General features: G+C 38.8%; 1 protein-coding gene across 2 annotated transcripts; it reads left to right on the top strand.

Annotated features, from left to right (window-relative positions):
* The first annotated feature begins 2,094 nt into the window (after positions 1–2,094).
* On the top strand, positions 2,095–14,810 carry fnbp1a (formin binding protein 1a). Of its 2 annotated transcripts, none has more exons than XM_079357984.1 (18): positions 2,095–2,475; positions 4,052–4,167; positions 4,502–4,552; positions 5,226–5,373; positions 5,513–5,575; positions 5,697–5,792; positions 5,950–5,964; positions 6,340–6,468; positions 7,036–7,182; positions 7,324–7,500; positions 7,646–7,807; positions 8,586–8,600; positions 8,682–8,791; positions 9,430–9,562; positions 9,843–9,988; positions 10,180–10,316; positions 10,431–10,589; positions 13,596–14,810. In XM_079357984.1, exons 1-18 carry the CDS (start codon positions 2,446–2,448, stop codon positions 13,622–13,624), a joined length of 1,863 nt encoding a protein of 620 aa, XP_079214110.1. In that variant the 5' UTR covers positions 2,095–2,445; the 3' UTR covers positions 13,625–14,810. The 2 variants fall into 2 exon arrangements, with proteins under 2 accessions (XP_079214110.1, XP_079214109.1); XM_079357983.1 differs by having other exon boundaries at positions 7,616–7,807.
* Positions 14,811–15,720: the final 910 nt, after the last annotated feature.

Below are 15,720 nucleotides of genomic sequence, written 5' to 3'. Positions count from 1 at the left end.
GACTGTTTGGTTTATTTGTATAAATTCATGTTTCATATCAAATTGTTTTGTTTTTCATTAAAATAGAACAAATAATCAAAATTTTCAGTAATGAATAAACCATAGTCACTGACTGAAATCACACAATTGTGAGCAGAATGTTCCTCCTATATGAAATAATGTGATGAAAGTTGCTGCTGTTTGTTAAACTTGTTAAACTCTTAAATCAACACCCACTCTTTCCACAACCCCAAACTCTTTGCACATCATCCAACTGTTCTGAAAACACTATTCACTCTATGAACTAAAACAAAATCAAATTGTTCACTCCACACGCCACCGAACTTTTAGTTTTTCTCAATTGCTAAAAAAATAAACCCTATTGTCGGAACCAAATGCTCCATTGCCTGGACCCACTAATTGAACTCAGTCACTCTTGGCAAAACCATCAGCACTTTTCACCTGTTTAGACACAATTTGTCAACACCTTTTCATTGTAATGCACCTGCGTTGCATAATGGTGAGTACAGGTGGCAACAGGCAAACACAAATAAAGCACAGTTGTCACTGGTTGAACACAACTCAAAATTGATCACACTTGTGGCTCATGATGTGAGGGACCATGTATAAGGCAGTTCAGAGAGCACTGCTTTGTGAGGCGCTACAATGGATAGAAATCTGAGAGCAGGAGTTTGTGTTGAGGTGGTCGAGGAGGTCAGCAAAGACCAAGAACAGTAATGTCTGATGAAATCAGAGCAACTGTGATTGACCATGTTCTTGTCCAGGCCGGTCAAAGGGTACAACAACCAAACATCAGTAGATTCACTGTGTCCACCCTAATCCCAAGATTTAGGGAAGAGAACAATTAATTACCTTTGTTGACATTATAGTATGTCAACTAGTGTACTGTAGTAATTGTAATGGAGGGTTAGGCAAACTGTTTGTAGGCCTAGTTTTCCATGTATATTTGTTTCCCACTTTGCCTGGCAAGACAAAATGGGGCCTGTGGCGTGAATTAACTCCAATGGCCGAAGTCATGACACTTGAGAAATGCACTTCTCATTTGTATATTTTTGTACTTTATTTTTGCATAGGCTTAATGTATACAAGTGCTTACGTAGGCTTAGTGTATACAAGTGCTAAATGCACAAGTGTTTTGTTTTGCAACATACATTTAGCCTACAGAGAAAAATAAACCGTTTATTTCTACAGCTTCATGTCCTGAGCATGGTGTTTTCTACTTTTTTATGTAGTGTTTAGTGACTGCTCAGTAGTGTTTTTAATTTTGACTGACTTGGGGCACACTTTGACAACATAGTTCAGTTGTGAGCACAGATTGAACTGATTTGAGGTGAACGTTTAGTTTTGCAAAATAAGTCTGAGATTTTCTGAATGTAGCTTGAGAATTGGGTTTTGTGTTCAAAGTTGAGGGAAAATGAGAGGAACTTTCGAGGAATGTATCTTAGCAATTGGGAAAAACTGTAAATAAAACACTGACATCTTCACAACATCAGACTTTTCCCATGACACCAAAATCCTAAAACGACATTGAAGTTTCCCTTAATGCATTTGTTCGGACTATTACAGTTTTGTTTTCAATCCTCTGGATTGTTGCAGCCATATCCCATTGTCTTGCAGAGTTCTCAAAGTTAGATAATAGCTTCAGGCCATTTTATGAATGACAAGAAATGCATCAGAAATAAATTATAATTCTTAATAACTAACATTTTTAAAGACTCTCCACAACTGCAATATGCTATTTTCTTGATCATGTGGAATAATAATAAATAAAAATAAAATAACAAATAAACTAGTTTTTGCAATAAAAGCCGGGTGTGATGACGTCACTGGTGACTGTGCGATGAGTGACGCCATCATTGCAGTGTTAATATATTATAATATGAATATTACCATAATACGATGAATATTATTAAACATTAAAACAGACATTTTAAATAAATATTTATTGTAATAAAATAATCGATCTTTAAATCGATTTAATATTTTATAGTGTCGTTTAACATAATATCTCGAGGTAGCCAGAACAGCTACAGAAGGGCGGGGCAGCAACTGAGCATGCTCAGTACACACTGGTAGACACACACACACACACACACACACACACACACACGCGCGCGCGCGCACACAATCGCAGCATCTCCTCACAGATGACAAAGGGTCCTCTGGGGAGACGCGCCGCGCGTGACCGCGTCCTATGCTTTGGTGCTGCTGCAGACCAGACAGACGGACAGGCAGACAGATACAGGCTGAGAGACAAGCAGACATACAGATTCAGGGTGAGACTGACTTGTTGACTGACAGATTCAGGGTACGATAGATAGGCAGCCGTTGTGTCAGTGAGGATGCGCGCGTCGGGCAGCAGCAGCTCGCGGTGATTGTCGGATCGGTACTGAGAGGCGGAGCACCGAGCAGCTGCAGCGGAGCGCGAGGAGCAAACCGGGCACCATGAGTTGCAATTGGGGCACCGAGCTGTGGGTATGTACACTTGTTCACACCTGCTACACCCGGACGTCACCCTGTATCACAACGAAAAAAAACGGGTAATACCGTATGCCCTCATCCCTTATCCGGTAACCTATCTGTGATGAGCCGGTAACCGGGCGGCCTTTCGGTTAATGTGTGTGTATGTGTCGTGTAAGGCCCTCGTGCTTCTGTCTGCTCTGCCATAGCAACACGGTGAATGACGACAACGGCTCGCGGTCTGCGTCCTCCATGATGCTGCAGCGCGCGACCAGAGAGACAAGAGACCCCCTCTCCAACACAGCCCTGACCCTAACCCCCCTCACTTTTACTTTATGATCATTAATGGGTTTTTTTTTCTTTTTCTTAAGGTCACTGATGAAGCACCTGCACAGGAGAGGCAGTGTGCAAATATGCCTATAAGGGCATGTGTGTGTTTAAGGGAGAGATTCCTGATTGGTCTAAAACACTTTTTTTTCACTTTTTTCTTTGTGGTCAAAGATTTGTCTCAACCACATTTTTGATGTCTAGAAAGAAACCTACCGACATTGTACAGTGTTACATCTAAAGCACATGTGAGTCAAGAGACACAAACAGTGTAAGCTAGCATTGTTAGACTGCTAAAACAGAGCTAATAAACAGTTCTTAGGCTTATTACTTAGAACAGCTTCTTAGTTTAATACCAAGGATGCCGTGAAATACGATAAATAATAAATATTAGAAATAACAGGTGTACCAGTTGCCATCTATATTGATGACATTCAAAAAGCTCATGACATCTGTATGTTTTTGTTATCAGTTTATTACAAACAATATCAAAATTCTGGTTTAGAATATAATTGAACGAAATATGAATGCCAATAAAAGAAATGCCAACAAATGAAATAAATAGACAAGAATTATTCTAAATATTACTAAGGAAACACTGGTTGTCGTAAGTATTGTGTGTGTGTGTGTATGTGTGTGTTTGTTTGTGTATGTGTGTGTGTGTGTGTGTTTGTTTGTGTGTGTGTGTGTGTGTATTGTAGTGGTATATGCTGGGCAGTACTGGACACTCAGTGGTAGCACTTCACATCTCTCCTTCTGGAGGTGTTTTATTGACTTCTACTGTGGAGGAACATTACTGTACAGTTCTGCCTGAGCCTCATGTTGTCTGGACTTTCCTTGGTGTTTTTTGGGAAGGTGAAGCTCCAACTCAGTCTAAGATCCCGCTTGGACTGCAGCAGGTTTCATTAAGGATGCTTTGTACTCTTAATTTTTCTCTGAGTCTGAATTAATCCTGAATTCAGTGCCGCTGAAAACATTCAGATGCTCTTTTCACCGTGTTTTGCAGTTATGTTCTACAGTAAAGTTGAAATAGTGTTGTAAAATTGTTGTTGTGAAATTACTATAAATTGTTCTACGACAGTTATACTGTACTACAACTTTAATACTATTAAAAAGCCACAGTTCTACTCTATAGTACTCATGTTTAATAATGCACTAAAGCAGTAATACTGCACTATATAAGTTCAACAGTATTATTACTGTCATTCAGCAGTCAACAACAGAAATCAGAGTTGTTTTAGTTTGTTGCTGTTTTGTGTTTCAGGATCAGTTTGATAACTTGGAGAAACACACTAGCTGGGGAATCGACTTCCTGGAACGATACACTAAGTTTGTTAAAGAGAGAGCTGACATTGAGCTGAGCTACGCCAAACAGATCAGGTACAAGTGTCACAGTTGCAGCACCTCTGTCTTACCTCCATCACTTTCATTAGCAACATATCAAACTCTCATTGTCCAAGAGTTTCAACAACATTGACTTTTCAGAGATTTTTAAAATATTATTTCATTCAATAAAATCTGGAAACAAATATTATTTTATACATGATATGACTTTATGGTACAAATACGTTGTTTTTTTTGTTTTTTTCACAGCAGAAAAATTAATGATACCTAGTCTACTTAAATGCTCTCTTGTGTGTCTCTACCTGTGTGCCCATCTCTCTCCCTTTCTCTGACTACCTGTCTGCCTGCCTCTTTACCTGTCTGTTTGCAGGAGCCTTTCTAAGAAGTATCACCCTAAGAGAAGCAGAGAGGATGAGAGCAGGTCAGTAAACAGTTTTAGATTCTTTATATGTGTGTGTGTGCGTGTTTGCCGACTTCTCATTAAAAATTACCGTTTTCTTAGGTCTGCTTCTATCCCTTTAGAAACATTTACTGACAGCGCATTTAAAGCACAACTTCAGTATGATTTCATCTCTGCTTATTGGTCCATCTCTTCTCAAACTGGAGTAAATGCTCTTCAGATTTTATTTCCTGCCTTTAACTTTGGAAGAAGTGATCAGTGAGTCCAAATGCTGCACAAGGACGATGTGAAGAACATAAATTATCACACTATAAATGATGGTTTCGGTGTGATTAACCAATTTGGCTCTTACATTTACATGTGATCTCTTACTGGTGAATGATTGGTTGTCATTGTTAAATGGTTTATCAATAAACAATTGTTTTATAGGCAACTGCGGTTCCTAATTAATTTCTCATCTGGTCTCATTTGTTGTTCTGTTTTCTGATCGGTTGGGAATGACATTTCTGGTCTCTGATGGATAATTATTTGAAATATAAATAGATAAATTCTGGGTTTTTATTGTTTTTTGAAGGTATTTGTGGATTCTGATTTGTTTTAAATGAAACATCTGGCTTCTTCAGTGTAGTTTTTCTTTCATTTGGTCTCTGATTGCTGTTAATGGTACATCTTCCTTTTTGATTGATTGCTACAGGTACACATGGTGTTTGGCATTTGCAGCGACTCTACGTCAGCTGAACGAACTCTCGGTTCAGAGAGAAGAACTCGCGGATAACCTGAGCACACAGATTGTCTGTGAGCTGGCCCGATACACACAAGAACTGAAGACTGAAAGGAAGACTGTGAGTACACAAACGGACAAACAAGAAACATAAAACACACACCAACGACATGGCCATTCATTTTTGAAGTATTCTTCTGAGTCATGATAAACTTACTTGGAGAAAAAGATGCAAAAACCCTCCATAATATTTGTTGCAGCATTTTCAAGATGGTCGCCGTGCCCAGCAGCACATTGAGAGCTCCTGGAAACAGCTGGAGTCTGTGAGTGACCAACACACTTAATATATATTCAAAAACTAGTAATGCAAACATTGAAACAAAAACAAATGTAACCTTTTACTTCGAAGGTATTTGGACTGACTTGTTTATTTGTTTTGTTCAGAGTAAACGTCGGTTTGAGCGTGACTGTAAGGAGGCAGAGCGAGCTCAACAAGTCTCCGATAGAATTGATCTTGACAACAAGACAGACGGAGAGAAGGTTGATAGATATTTGTTTTTTTCTGTCTGTTTGTCTCCTTTTTTATAAGAGAAAACATGTTTTAGGCTAAGGGTTGTATCAATGTATCTCTGAAATTCTGAATTGATTATGTGATTTGAATGAATGGTTATGCTGTCTGTGTGTCTCTCTCTTTCAGCGCTGCTCTCTGAAGGTAAAATCCTTTTCCTTTTTTTGTCCTGGTCTGTATTTGAACAAGCTCAGACAGAGATAACTGCTTTTTAAAGGGACAGTTCAACATGTTGGGATGGAGGCTTGTTTTCTTTTTTTGAGGGAGTGAGATGTTCATATCATGATGTCTTTGTATTGGACTTCAGTTCATGTTAGCTTAGCCTAGCATTCGGACTACAAAGAAAAGAGAGCACACAAACCAAAACCTTTTAAGCACACTGGCAGAAATGATTGATTTCACTTGTTTGATCCAAACAAATGAACATTATAAGACATATTCACAGCTTGTTTAAACATTCCTGAGATGTAAAGTTGTTGGTAAATATACTTTGTGTTTTCATCTGTTTGCTGGTTTCAGGCTCGTCAAACAGCTCAACAGAAAAATGAAGCTGCAGAAGAAGCAAGAAAAGACTACGTTACCAATTTAAACCAGTTTAATCAAGATCAGCACCAGCACTACCACACACTGGTACCGGTTATCTACCAGGTAAACAAGCTGTACCACTCATTAGGTACTTGTCCTTGTTACATATGAGGCAAAGCAAAACTAAACACAACCTTGTGGCAAATATATAACAGGCAAACAACCAGTATGTTGCACTCAAACAGAGGAAAACAGCTTTGCCACACTCAGACCAGTCACACACCACGTCTGTACGTTTTATACATCAGCTTTACTTGTGTAACATTGTACCAGTTACCAGTTATATCCTTGGCGAAAGAGCGACACATTAGGATGTTGTTGTTCTCGAGCAAATAAACCAGCAGTTTAATCCGAATAAGCAAGAAGTACTGTGCAGTGCTACCAGTTTTATATCTGGTAAAAGGCCTTCATCAGCAGTACTGCACGCTGGTGCCAGTTATTTACCAGGTTGGCAAACTGGTTGCTAAATTATCAGAAGAGTTCAGTGTTTCCGTTACACTACAAGGTTAAAAAGCACTATCACACACTGAGGTAAACCAGGAAGTAACAGGCACTGGTACCATTTACCACCAGATAAACCAGGTTCATTGTGCCAGGGTGTATTCATTTATTATGTTTCTGTGTTGGCAGCGTATCCAGGACATGGAGGAGCGGAGGATCGAAAGAATTTGCGAAGCGATGCGTTTGTCAGCTGAGGCAGAAAGAAAAGTTCTTCCTGTTGTGAGTCGCTGTGTGGACGCCATGATGGATGCTGCTGAGGGCATCCAGCCCAGGATGGTAAGAGTCCAGGGCTGATTGTTAGTAGTTTTAGGAATACAGTTGATTTAGGAATAATGTTGGAGCATTTCAGATATAGTTTATAGGATGTCTTATTTTATCATCTTGTGGGTGAGTGTGTCTTTTCATGTGTGCTTTTAGGACACCCGACAGGTGGTGGAGGTGTATAAATCAGGCTTCGATCCTCCTGGTGATGTGGAGTTTGAGGACTACAGCGCCTCCATGAGGAGGAGCATTTCTGAATCTAGTTACCTTGACAACCGCACTGAAGGGAGGAGACACAGCAGGAAGCTTTGGCCCTTTATACGAAAAAACAAGGTGCAAAAGTACAAGCAAGTATGCAGTTTATAAACATACAACACAGGTAAACACACCCACACAACAAATACAATTCACTCAACTAGCTATTCTGACCACACCTCTCTTTCTCCAGCTGTTGACCCTCCTCTCCTCCCCTCGGCAGCCTCCCCCTCCACCCCCGACCTCCCCCTCACCTGGTGCTGTGACTGACAGCCCCCAGTCCCCGCCCCCTACTTCCAGAGAGCCAATCACACAGCGTCTGAATGACCTCATGACCTCTGGATCGAGAACCAGGAAGCAGTGTCTGCGCAGCCTCAAGAGAGGGGTACACACAAACACACATATAGACTACATGTATACCCTGGTAGTTTTTGTTAACTGCACATAGTTCTTCAAAGAAGACCATCGATCGGGGGAAACTTCCTCCAGTTAAAACAGGGCTGGACATGGTTTATACACATATATACTGTGTAGGCCCATTACAGTATAAGACATGATGTAAGTTTATGAAACCATTTTATGCCTCTTATATAATCTAAATGTACTGATTTCATCTAAAGAACAATAAGGAAAACCTTAGAGGAAAAGAATAAATGTAATTTAGATGAAAAAAACTGAAATACTGTAAGACAACAAACCAAAGCAAACGATAATATGAACTTTTGGTGAGCTGATGGATTAGATAGTTAGTTTTCATTGCCACCATTTTAAACACAGCTGAATTACTGGCCAGGTTCTATAAATGAGTGTAACGCTCTCTTACCGCTATGGGAATGCCGTTTGAACCTTAATGCTGCTTATTGGCTCTCTAGTTCTGCTTGGTCTCCAGACATTCTCACACCAGAGCTTTAGACTGAAACCAACTCAAGTGTGTCCTGTTTCTCTCTCAACTTTCTGTCTGGATTAATGCTGTGTTCATATTTGTTGAGATGAATCAATAAATAAAGATTGTGACAGGACTAAAAACACATAGAAGAAACATTTGTTTATGTACAAACACGTACCTGTCTACACGGCAATATGTCAACACATGTTTTCATTAATGACCAATTATGTTTTTAAATGTTCTGATATTTTCTTCATGCTCCTCTGTGATTGGACAGCTGTCACTTAAACTGGTAGGTATCTCAACTATTTACGTGTGTTTGTGTGGGTGTGTGTATATGATAATATCATGCAACATTATTATTTTTCTGTAGGGCTCGGGACCTGCAGACTGCAGTCATCTTCCTCCAGAACAAAGAAGAAAGAAACTTCAAACCAGGATCAACAACATCAACCAAGAGATCCAGAGAGAGAGAGAGCAGAGGTAACAAACACACACACACACACACACACACACACACACACACACTCTAGGTCATTTAAACTTAAAAAAGGTCATCCTTTTCAGTTCTATTATTGCTGCAGTTGCTGGTTGCATACTGTGGCCACAAGGGGGCAAGCTGCCTCCACACCTCGATACCATACTGAAGCCATTATACTGGGAGGACTTCTCCTTTATGTTTAAAAGTTGAATCTCCAGTGAGGAAGTTTAATTCGCTCTAGTTCTAACTCTTGTTCTGTTTCTCTGTGGCTCTGCTGTCTCCTGCTGGTCTGGAGGGGAATATAATATCAGAATATTTACTTTTACGATTCTGATAGTGATAGTGATAGTGATCATAAGTTGCAGAAGGAGAAAAAAAAAAGTTCATCATTACCTTTTATTAAGTTATAACGTTGATTTATTGATTCAGTGTATTGTTTTTTAATCTGCTTTATTGCATCATTAATGAAAATGTGACGATTGAAACATTTTGCTTAGTTATGTTTTATTTTTGCTGTCCTATTCTTCTAATGTGTTTATCATTTAAATAAAGGTATTTTTCATTATGTATAGATTATTTTGTAAAAAAAAAAAGGTTGTGCATGTGTGATTTGTGTATTGTTTTTTGTAATTGATTTTAGAGATGCTCTGCTAAAAATGAGGGAGGTCTATGAACGGAGTCCTCAGATGGGCGATGCCGGCAGTTTGGAGCCTCGACTGGAGGAGGTGAAACAGAGTCTTCAGAAACTGGAGGATGAGCTGAGGAAGAACCAGGTTAGTATTTTCCACACTACATAGTACGCTGAGGGTCACATTTAGAATAGATTGTGACCATCAATAGCACAAAGACAGCAGAGGATACATTTTTCACACTAACTTTGCATGGCTGTTCGTGCCAGTGTTTGTGAATTTGACGTTTTTTGCAATTGGGTTCCTTTTACATGTAAAAGATAAACTTGCACTTACAGTGATATTCTTTCAGTGATCCAGCCTTTTAGGGATCATATGCATGCATGCAGTAATAATATGTATTTTATTGTTCTTATGTGTGTAGGCATGGCTGGCAGAGGCTGACAGCAGACTGTCTGATCACAGCAGTAGGAGACAGAGTGGAGGTTGTGGGGTAAATTCCCAGGCGACAACACCAGGCAGCAGCAGCCTTAAACAGCTTGACAATCGCAGTCCAGCCAGCAGAGAGAGGTACTGACACTAATTATTGGTTATTGGTAACTGTTTATTAGATACAGATCACTGACACTTGTTAACAGTTTGTAAAAATGTCCAAGCTACTCTTCTGGCATTTTACATTTTACCACATTACCTGTGTTTCTAATTGTCTATCCATCTGTGTATCTTCTGACGTCCCTCTACCTGTCTTTTCCTCACCTCAGTCCTGACGGCAGCTACACTGAAGACAACAGTGCAGAGCTTCATTTCAAGTCTCGTAGTTCAGAGTTTGATGATGACTTTGATGATGAAGAACCGTTACCAAGTATCGGCACCTGCAAGTCCCTTTACCCGTTCCAAGGTACTTCCATTTTATATTCCAGCATTGTGTGCTACAGCCACTTCATCATCTAGCAAACAGATACACAGGGATAACTCCTGGTTCTCTCAACACGTTGTTGTGGCTTTTCTGCAGGTCAGAATGAAGGCACTCTGTCCATGGTGGAGGGAGAACTACTTTCTGTGGTGGAAGAGGACAAAGGTGACGGTTGGACCAGAGTACGGAGGAACCTTGAGGAGGAGGGATATGTCCCAACCTCCTACATCAAAGTCTTCCTAGACAGCAGTGCCAAAGGTGCCATGACCTACATATAACCTTCATGTATACCACATATGACTTTTATATGATTACATACACAAATTAACCATAACATTAAGACCATCTATGCAAACTAATGTAATCCAATACAACTGTTCTAACATAACTTATACCTGTTTACATGGTCAGAAAGGTGATAATTCTACCTTATGTGTATCATTAAAAATTGTGGGTGGTGTTGATGTCCTGAAGTCCATTATATTAAAGGTGACTGTAATATGTTTGCCCTCCTCATTAACAAACAGGAGTAGCAAAATATTAGAACACCTTCTGATAAAGTACACTCCAGGTCACCACCATCCACAGCAACTTCAATAATACTGTAAATAATAAAAGAACAAAATCCCCTTTTCAAACATGGAAGCTTAGTAAAAATAGTATGTTACAGCTGGTGTATTGGATTGCATTGGGTTGCGTAAGTGGTCATAATGTTATGGCTGATGTAAGTATGACTTACACATGAACAAATTGAACTACCTATGACCTTGACATGGCCTGCATACGACATGACCTTTTAGATCTACCTATGACTTTTACAGGACCTAAACAGAACTTTACCAGATCTTCATGACCTTTGACCTTCACATGACATCTATGACCAAGAAAAAGGCCTCTAAATATCCAGCAGCTGACTGATATGACTATGACCTATGACCTTCGCAATACCTCTACTAGACCTTCATTTCACTTTTTACAAGCCACATTTGAACCTCAAAATGTGACCTTAAAGTGACCTGTACATGACCTCTGTGTGACATATAAGTGACCTCTTGTTAGACATACAGATGTTTGTCTCAGACCTGTAGAAGAAATCTGACCTTTATTTTATAAACTTAAGTAACCTGCTCCCTTCGCACCTGATGACCTTTATGAACCTTTACCTTTTACCTGTTAATGTCTACACATTGGTTGCTATGGTTACATCAGCAGCCTGTCTGTGTCTACCTGTGCTCTGCCTGTCTATGTGCTGAACTTAAACTCTACCTGCTATTTTTCTGCTACTATTTTCTTCTGGGGAAAATTTTACACTTGTGTGACACACCGGTCTTACCGAAGACATAAATATGAAGGATGTTAGAGATTTTTACACATGTAGCGATCTTTAAGATGTCTACAGATCCAAGCAACATTAGGACTGTCACAGATGTAAGACGTGAGCGATGAAAGACTGTTATAAGACAGGTAACAGATGAAAGAGATGTTTGAATGAGAGCTTAGAAATGTTGACGATGTGCAACATTTTAAATGCGCAAGAGATGTTAAAGATGTGATACGTAGGTAGGATAGATAGATAGATAGATAGATGGAAACTTTAGAAATGGGAGAACTATTTGCATGTTAATGATAAGAGAGATAGATATCTGACAGATAGGTGTGTAAGAGGCGGCATAAAGGTGAGAGAGATGTGAGAAATAAGTCTTTGAGAGATGATTGAAATATGAGAAATGTTAGACGTGAGAGAGTTTGGAGGAATAATATGATAGAGATTTGTGTGATTTGAGAAATGTGTAATGTTAGAAATATTGTGGTTGATGAAATGTCAGAGATGTGAGAGTTGTTACAGATTGCTGAAATCAGAGTGGGGTTTAGCAGTTTGGAGATTATCCAAACTTGAGACATATTTGAAATTTAACAGTTGTGATATATGTTTGCAATAAGACAGACAGAGATGTTAAAGATTTTAGACCAGGCAGTTATAGTAGAGATCCAACGGGACAAATTTTATTTTCTCATGAACCTACAAATGGTTTCATTCAAGACAATTGTAAGAGAGTGCTGAGAACTCCCATCATGGTATGAAGTTGTTATTTTGTGTGGTGAATGATTTAGGCTTATCGTTTGTGTCACCAGCTCCACACGTCCAGACATATCAGACAATAAAACATAAACACATTACACATATTAAACTGTGTGTATAATGGAAGTCAAAACATCCTAAATGTTAAAATCAGCAGCAGATCGACTTGTCCACCATGCCTCTGATGTAAATAAAAACTTGTGATTTGAGTGTTTTCACTCAAAGGACAAATGACCAATCGAGCAAAACTCTAGGCCTGTATTTATATCTGTAAAATATAAATGATTGCAATTAGTTATTAAAAAACTGTCAAATTGATTAAATGCCTAAATCTTCGGTTTCTGGTCCCTACATAAGCCGTCAGTGTTTCATTAAACACTAAAAGTGAACCTGATGCAGTGTTCACAGGAGTTTCACACCTCATTAACTAAATCACCTCATGATGAATACATACTTAGTAGAGATGACATCAGTTGTAGATGTTAATATATAAATCATGTTCTTATCAGAAACTTCTTGTAGGTGTTTTTACCTCATGTTTAATTCACTTCACTCTTTATTTTCACGTCATCATGTACTAACTCTTACTGTACTCCAAATCACAACTACTAATGATTAGATTGGTTTAGATTAATCTGCTGATTCATTTCTCAATTATTTCTTCTCAGAAGTCAGAAATGTCCATCCCTGTTTCTTCAAGTTCAATGCAATGTTTTCTGATGACTTGTTTTTGCAAAATACAGATAGATTCAGCGGTACAGATACATTAAGGACAAATCCTGTTGAGGAGTCATTTTAATAACAGATCTGATTTCTGCCTGATGAACGGTGTAAATGCAAGCTTATTAAGTAACAGCAGCAATGAACCTCTGACCTCGAAATGTTTCAATCAAATCTTTCTCTCAGAAATATGTTCGACATCATACCCATCTATATCAGTAAGACCTTTAAACTCTCATAGGGTACTCTTGTATTAAGTAATATCATTTAGCAGCAGCATTATGCATAATGAGTGCAGTTTTAGTGAAGTTCTGCTGTAGATGGCAGCAGTTTGACCTCTTGTCTCACTCTACCAGCTCTAACATATCTACCTGTCTGTCCCTCTGTCTATCTCCTTGTCTGTTTCTCCATCTGTCTACCTGCCTCCCTCTCCTTCTGTCTGTCTGTCTGTGTCTATCTTATAGGCTTTGTGCAGAGTAGTCGGCTAGTCTAGCACAGTTATCGACCAGTGAGGACGTCTCTCCACAGGAAGTGATGTAAAGGAAAGAGCTCTGAGGAGGTCCAGTGACAGCTTTTCATTGGACAGTTTAACTGCTGTTGATGCGAGATGGAGGAAAACTTCTACTGGTGACTGAGAAATCAATCAGAGATCAATCAGCTATTATACAGGTCTTGAGTACGGAGCAGACCTCAAAATAAAGATCAGACATTAGACAGCTCCTACACTTTCTGATCCATACCATCCGTATTTACTGGAGACCCAGATGTTAACTTCAATCATTACTCATCAAAAAGTCAGACAGTTTGTCTATTTATATGTCAGTGAATAAAAATCCACTTCTAGGCTTTCAAAAAGCAACGTTTTATGATACTAGATGCAAAACCAGTGAATTCCGGTTTTCCAATATCATTTTTTTCAATTTTCAATCCACATTTGGGCCTAGAAATTAAAAATGTATCTTTTTTTTTAATCAGTCCTAAAAATGTGTTCTCATGTGAAAACAATTGAATGTTTTTTGATTCTCTGAAGAACTGACCTAAAAGTTTATTTATATCAGTTATTTAATGTTTGTGGAATCGTTTATTGAAAAGATAATGTGAAATGGTGGAGAGGACGATCCTTTCTGTTGACCACAGAGTTTAAAGAATGATTCAAATACTTAGGGACACCTTTCTGGACACCTCACACTGCAGTGAGGTTACTATGTTCTAGGGTGTGCAAGTACATGCTGACATCACTGTGGGCGTGATCAGAAGTATAATACTTTGTATGACAAATAAACACTGTTGAGAGGGTACTCCGGAAAAAAAACTGTAAAGTTAAGTTTATACTGTGTGAAGTTAAAAGCTAAAACAGTCTTAAGTTTAGTCATTGAAAAGTTGACTGTGTGTAAATAAATTGTAGCTGCACAGGTGTAGCAACGCCCCCTGTATACCTGTTAACATTAACCCCGCCCCCAGCTTATCCCGCCTGTATTAGCCCTGCCTCCCTGACCCCTGCCTTTGCTTGTTGATCAATGATCATGCTATTGATTGATTGTGTGAAATGTCAAACTTTTTTATTTTATAGTGAAATATGATTAGTTGATTTTTTATTAAGACATGAAATGGCTGATCACTCTCTTTTCAATTTCCTGTATGTTCAACTTTCAAAATAAACTACATAGTGAATCAAATAATGAATCTTTTAGCTTTCTTTATTCAAACTCTTTGACTAAAATGGTTCAGACAGCTGCTGTGAGGAACTTTTGTGTTGTTTTGGCACCCCTGTGGACAAAGCGTACATTCATCTCTTTGCTGATTTTATCCTGGTCCTGTGTTGGTTAAATCTGTTTTTAAAAGCATGAAATGAAAAATGAAAGTTAAGTTCTTCGAAAAGTGAACTCTTGACAAAATTGAGCATGATAAGAATACATTTGATTTTTATAGCTTGTTGACACAAACTGCAGAGCTGGAAACATATGGCTGATGCATACTTAACATATAGTTCTTCGGTTCAATACCTTCTGTTTTTCTCTTGTTTGAACAGATACAAAGCAAAATAAAATGAAACGGTAAAAGACCAGTGTGCTGCCAGATTCTAATAAAACAGTTAAGCAGACACAGGCAGCGTGTGAGCCTCAACCAATCAGCAGCCAGAGTTGACTGGTGCCTTCAATTCAGCATGCTGCACAGGTAGGAACTAATAAACACTGAATCACACAAGATATAGGGCCTGATTTACTAAGATCTCAATTAAAGAGTACTAAATTGCGTGTTCATTGCAAAAGTGTTCACACTTGTTTTGTGGGTGATTTACTAAGAACATTTGCGTTAATGACGTCAGGTGCAAACCTTGTGGAGGCGGTAGTATTTCAGTCAGGCTTTTGCGTGTTCTACCGGTTTACGTCACAGGGAGTTTGGACGGAAAGCTGGACACGGCAAGCGCAAAATAGGTATTAGTTAGAGGCAAATGAACGTCCAGTATTTTCAAGTAATAGCAGATAAATATGAACATAACAAAAGGAAAAAGTGGCTTATAAGAAAACCTCGGTATTAAAACACAGCCTCTCTTTTCTTCCCTCTTTTGAATGAATTGTAATACATTGC

This window comes from Symphodus melops (genome assembly GCF_947650265.1).
Source record: "Symphodus melops genome assembly, chromosome: 1".
Classification (NCBI taxonomy): Eukaryota; Metazoa; Chordata; class Actinopteri; order Labriformes; family Labridae; genus Symphodus; species Symphodus melops.
Note: the sequence above shows the minus strand (reverse complement) of the source record. Positions and strands in the feature narration are given on the sequence as shown.

Bases quoted from the DNA above. Each gene is read 5' to 3' on its own strand.
- fnbp1a (XM_079357983.1), top strand. From the start codon at position 2,446: ATGAGTTGCAATTGGGGCACCGAGCTGTGG. The intron at 2,476-4,051 runs GTATGTACACTT...TTTGTGTTTCAG, and splicing joins ATTGGGGCACCGAGCTGTGG to GATCAGTTTGATAACTTGGA. The intron at 5,576-5,696 runs GTGAGTGACCAA...TGTTTTGTTCAG, and splicing joins CCTGGAAACAGCTGGAGTCT to AGTAAACGTCGGTTTGAGCG.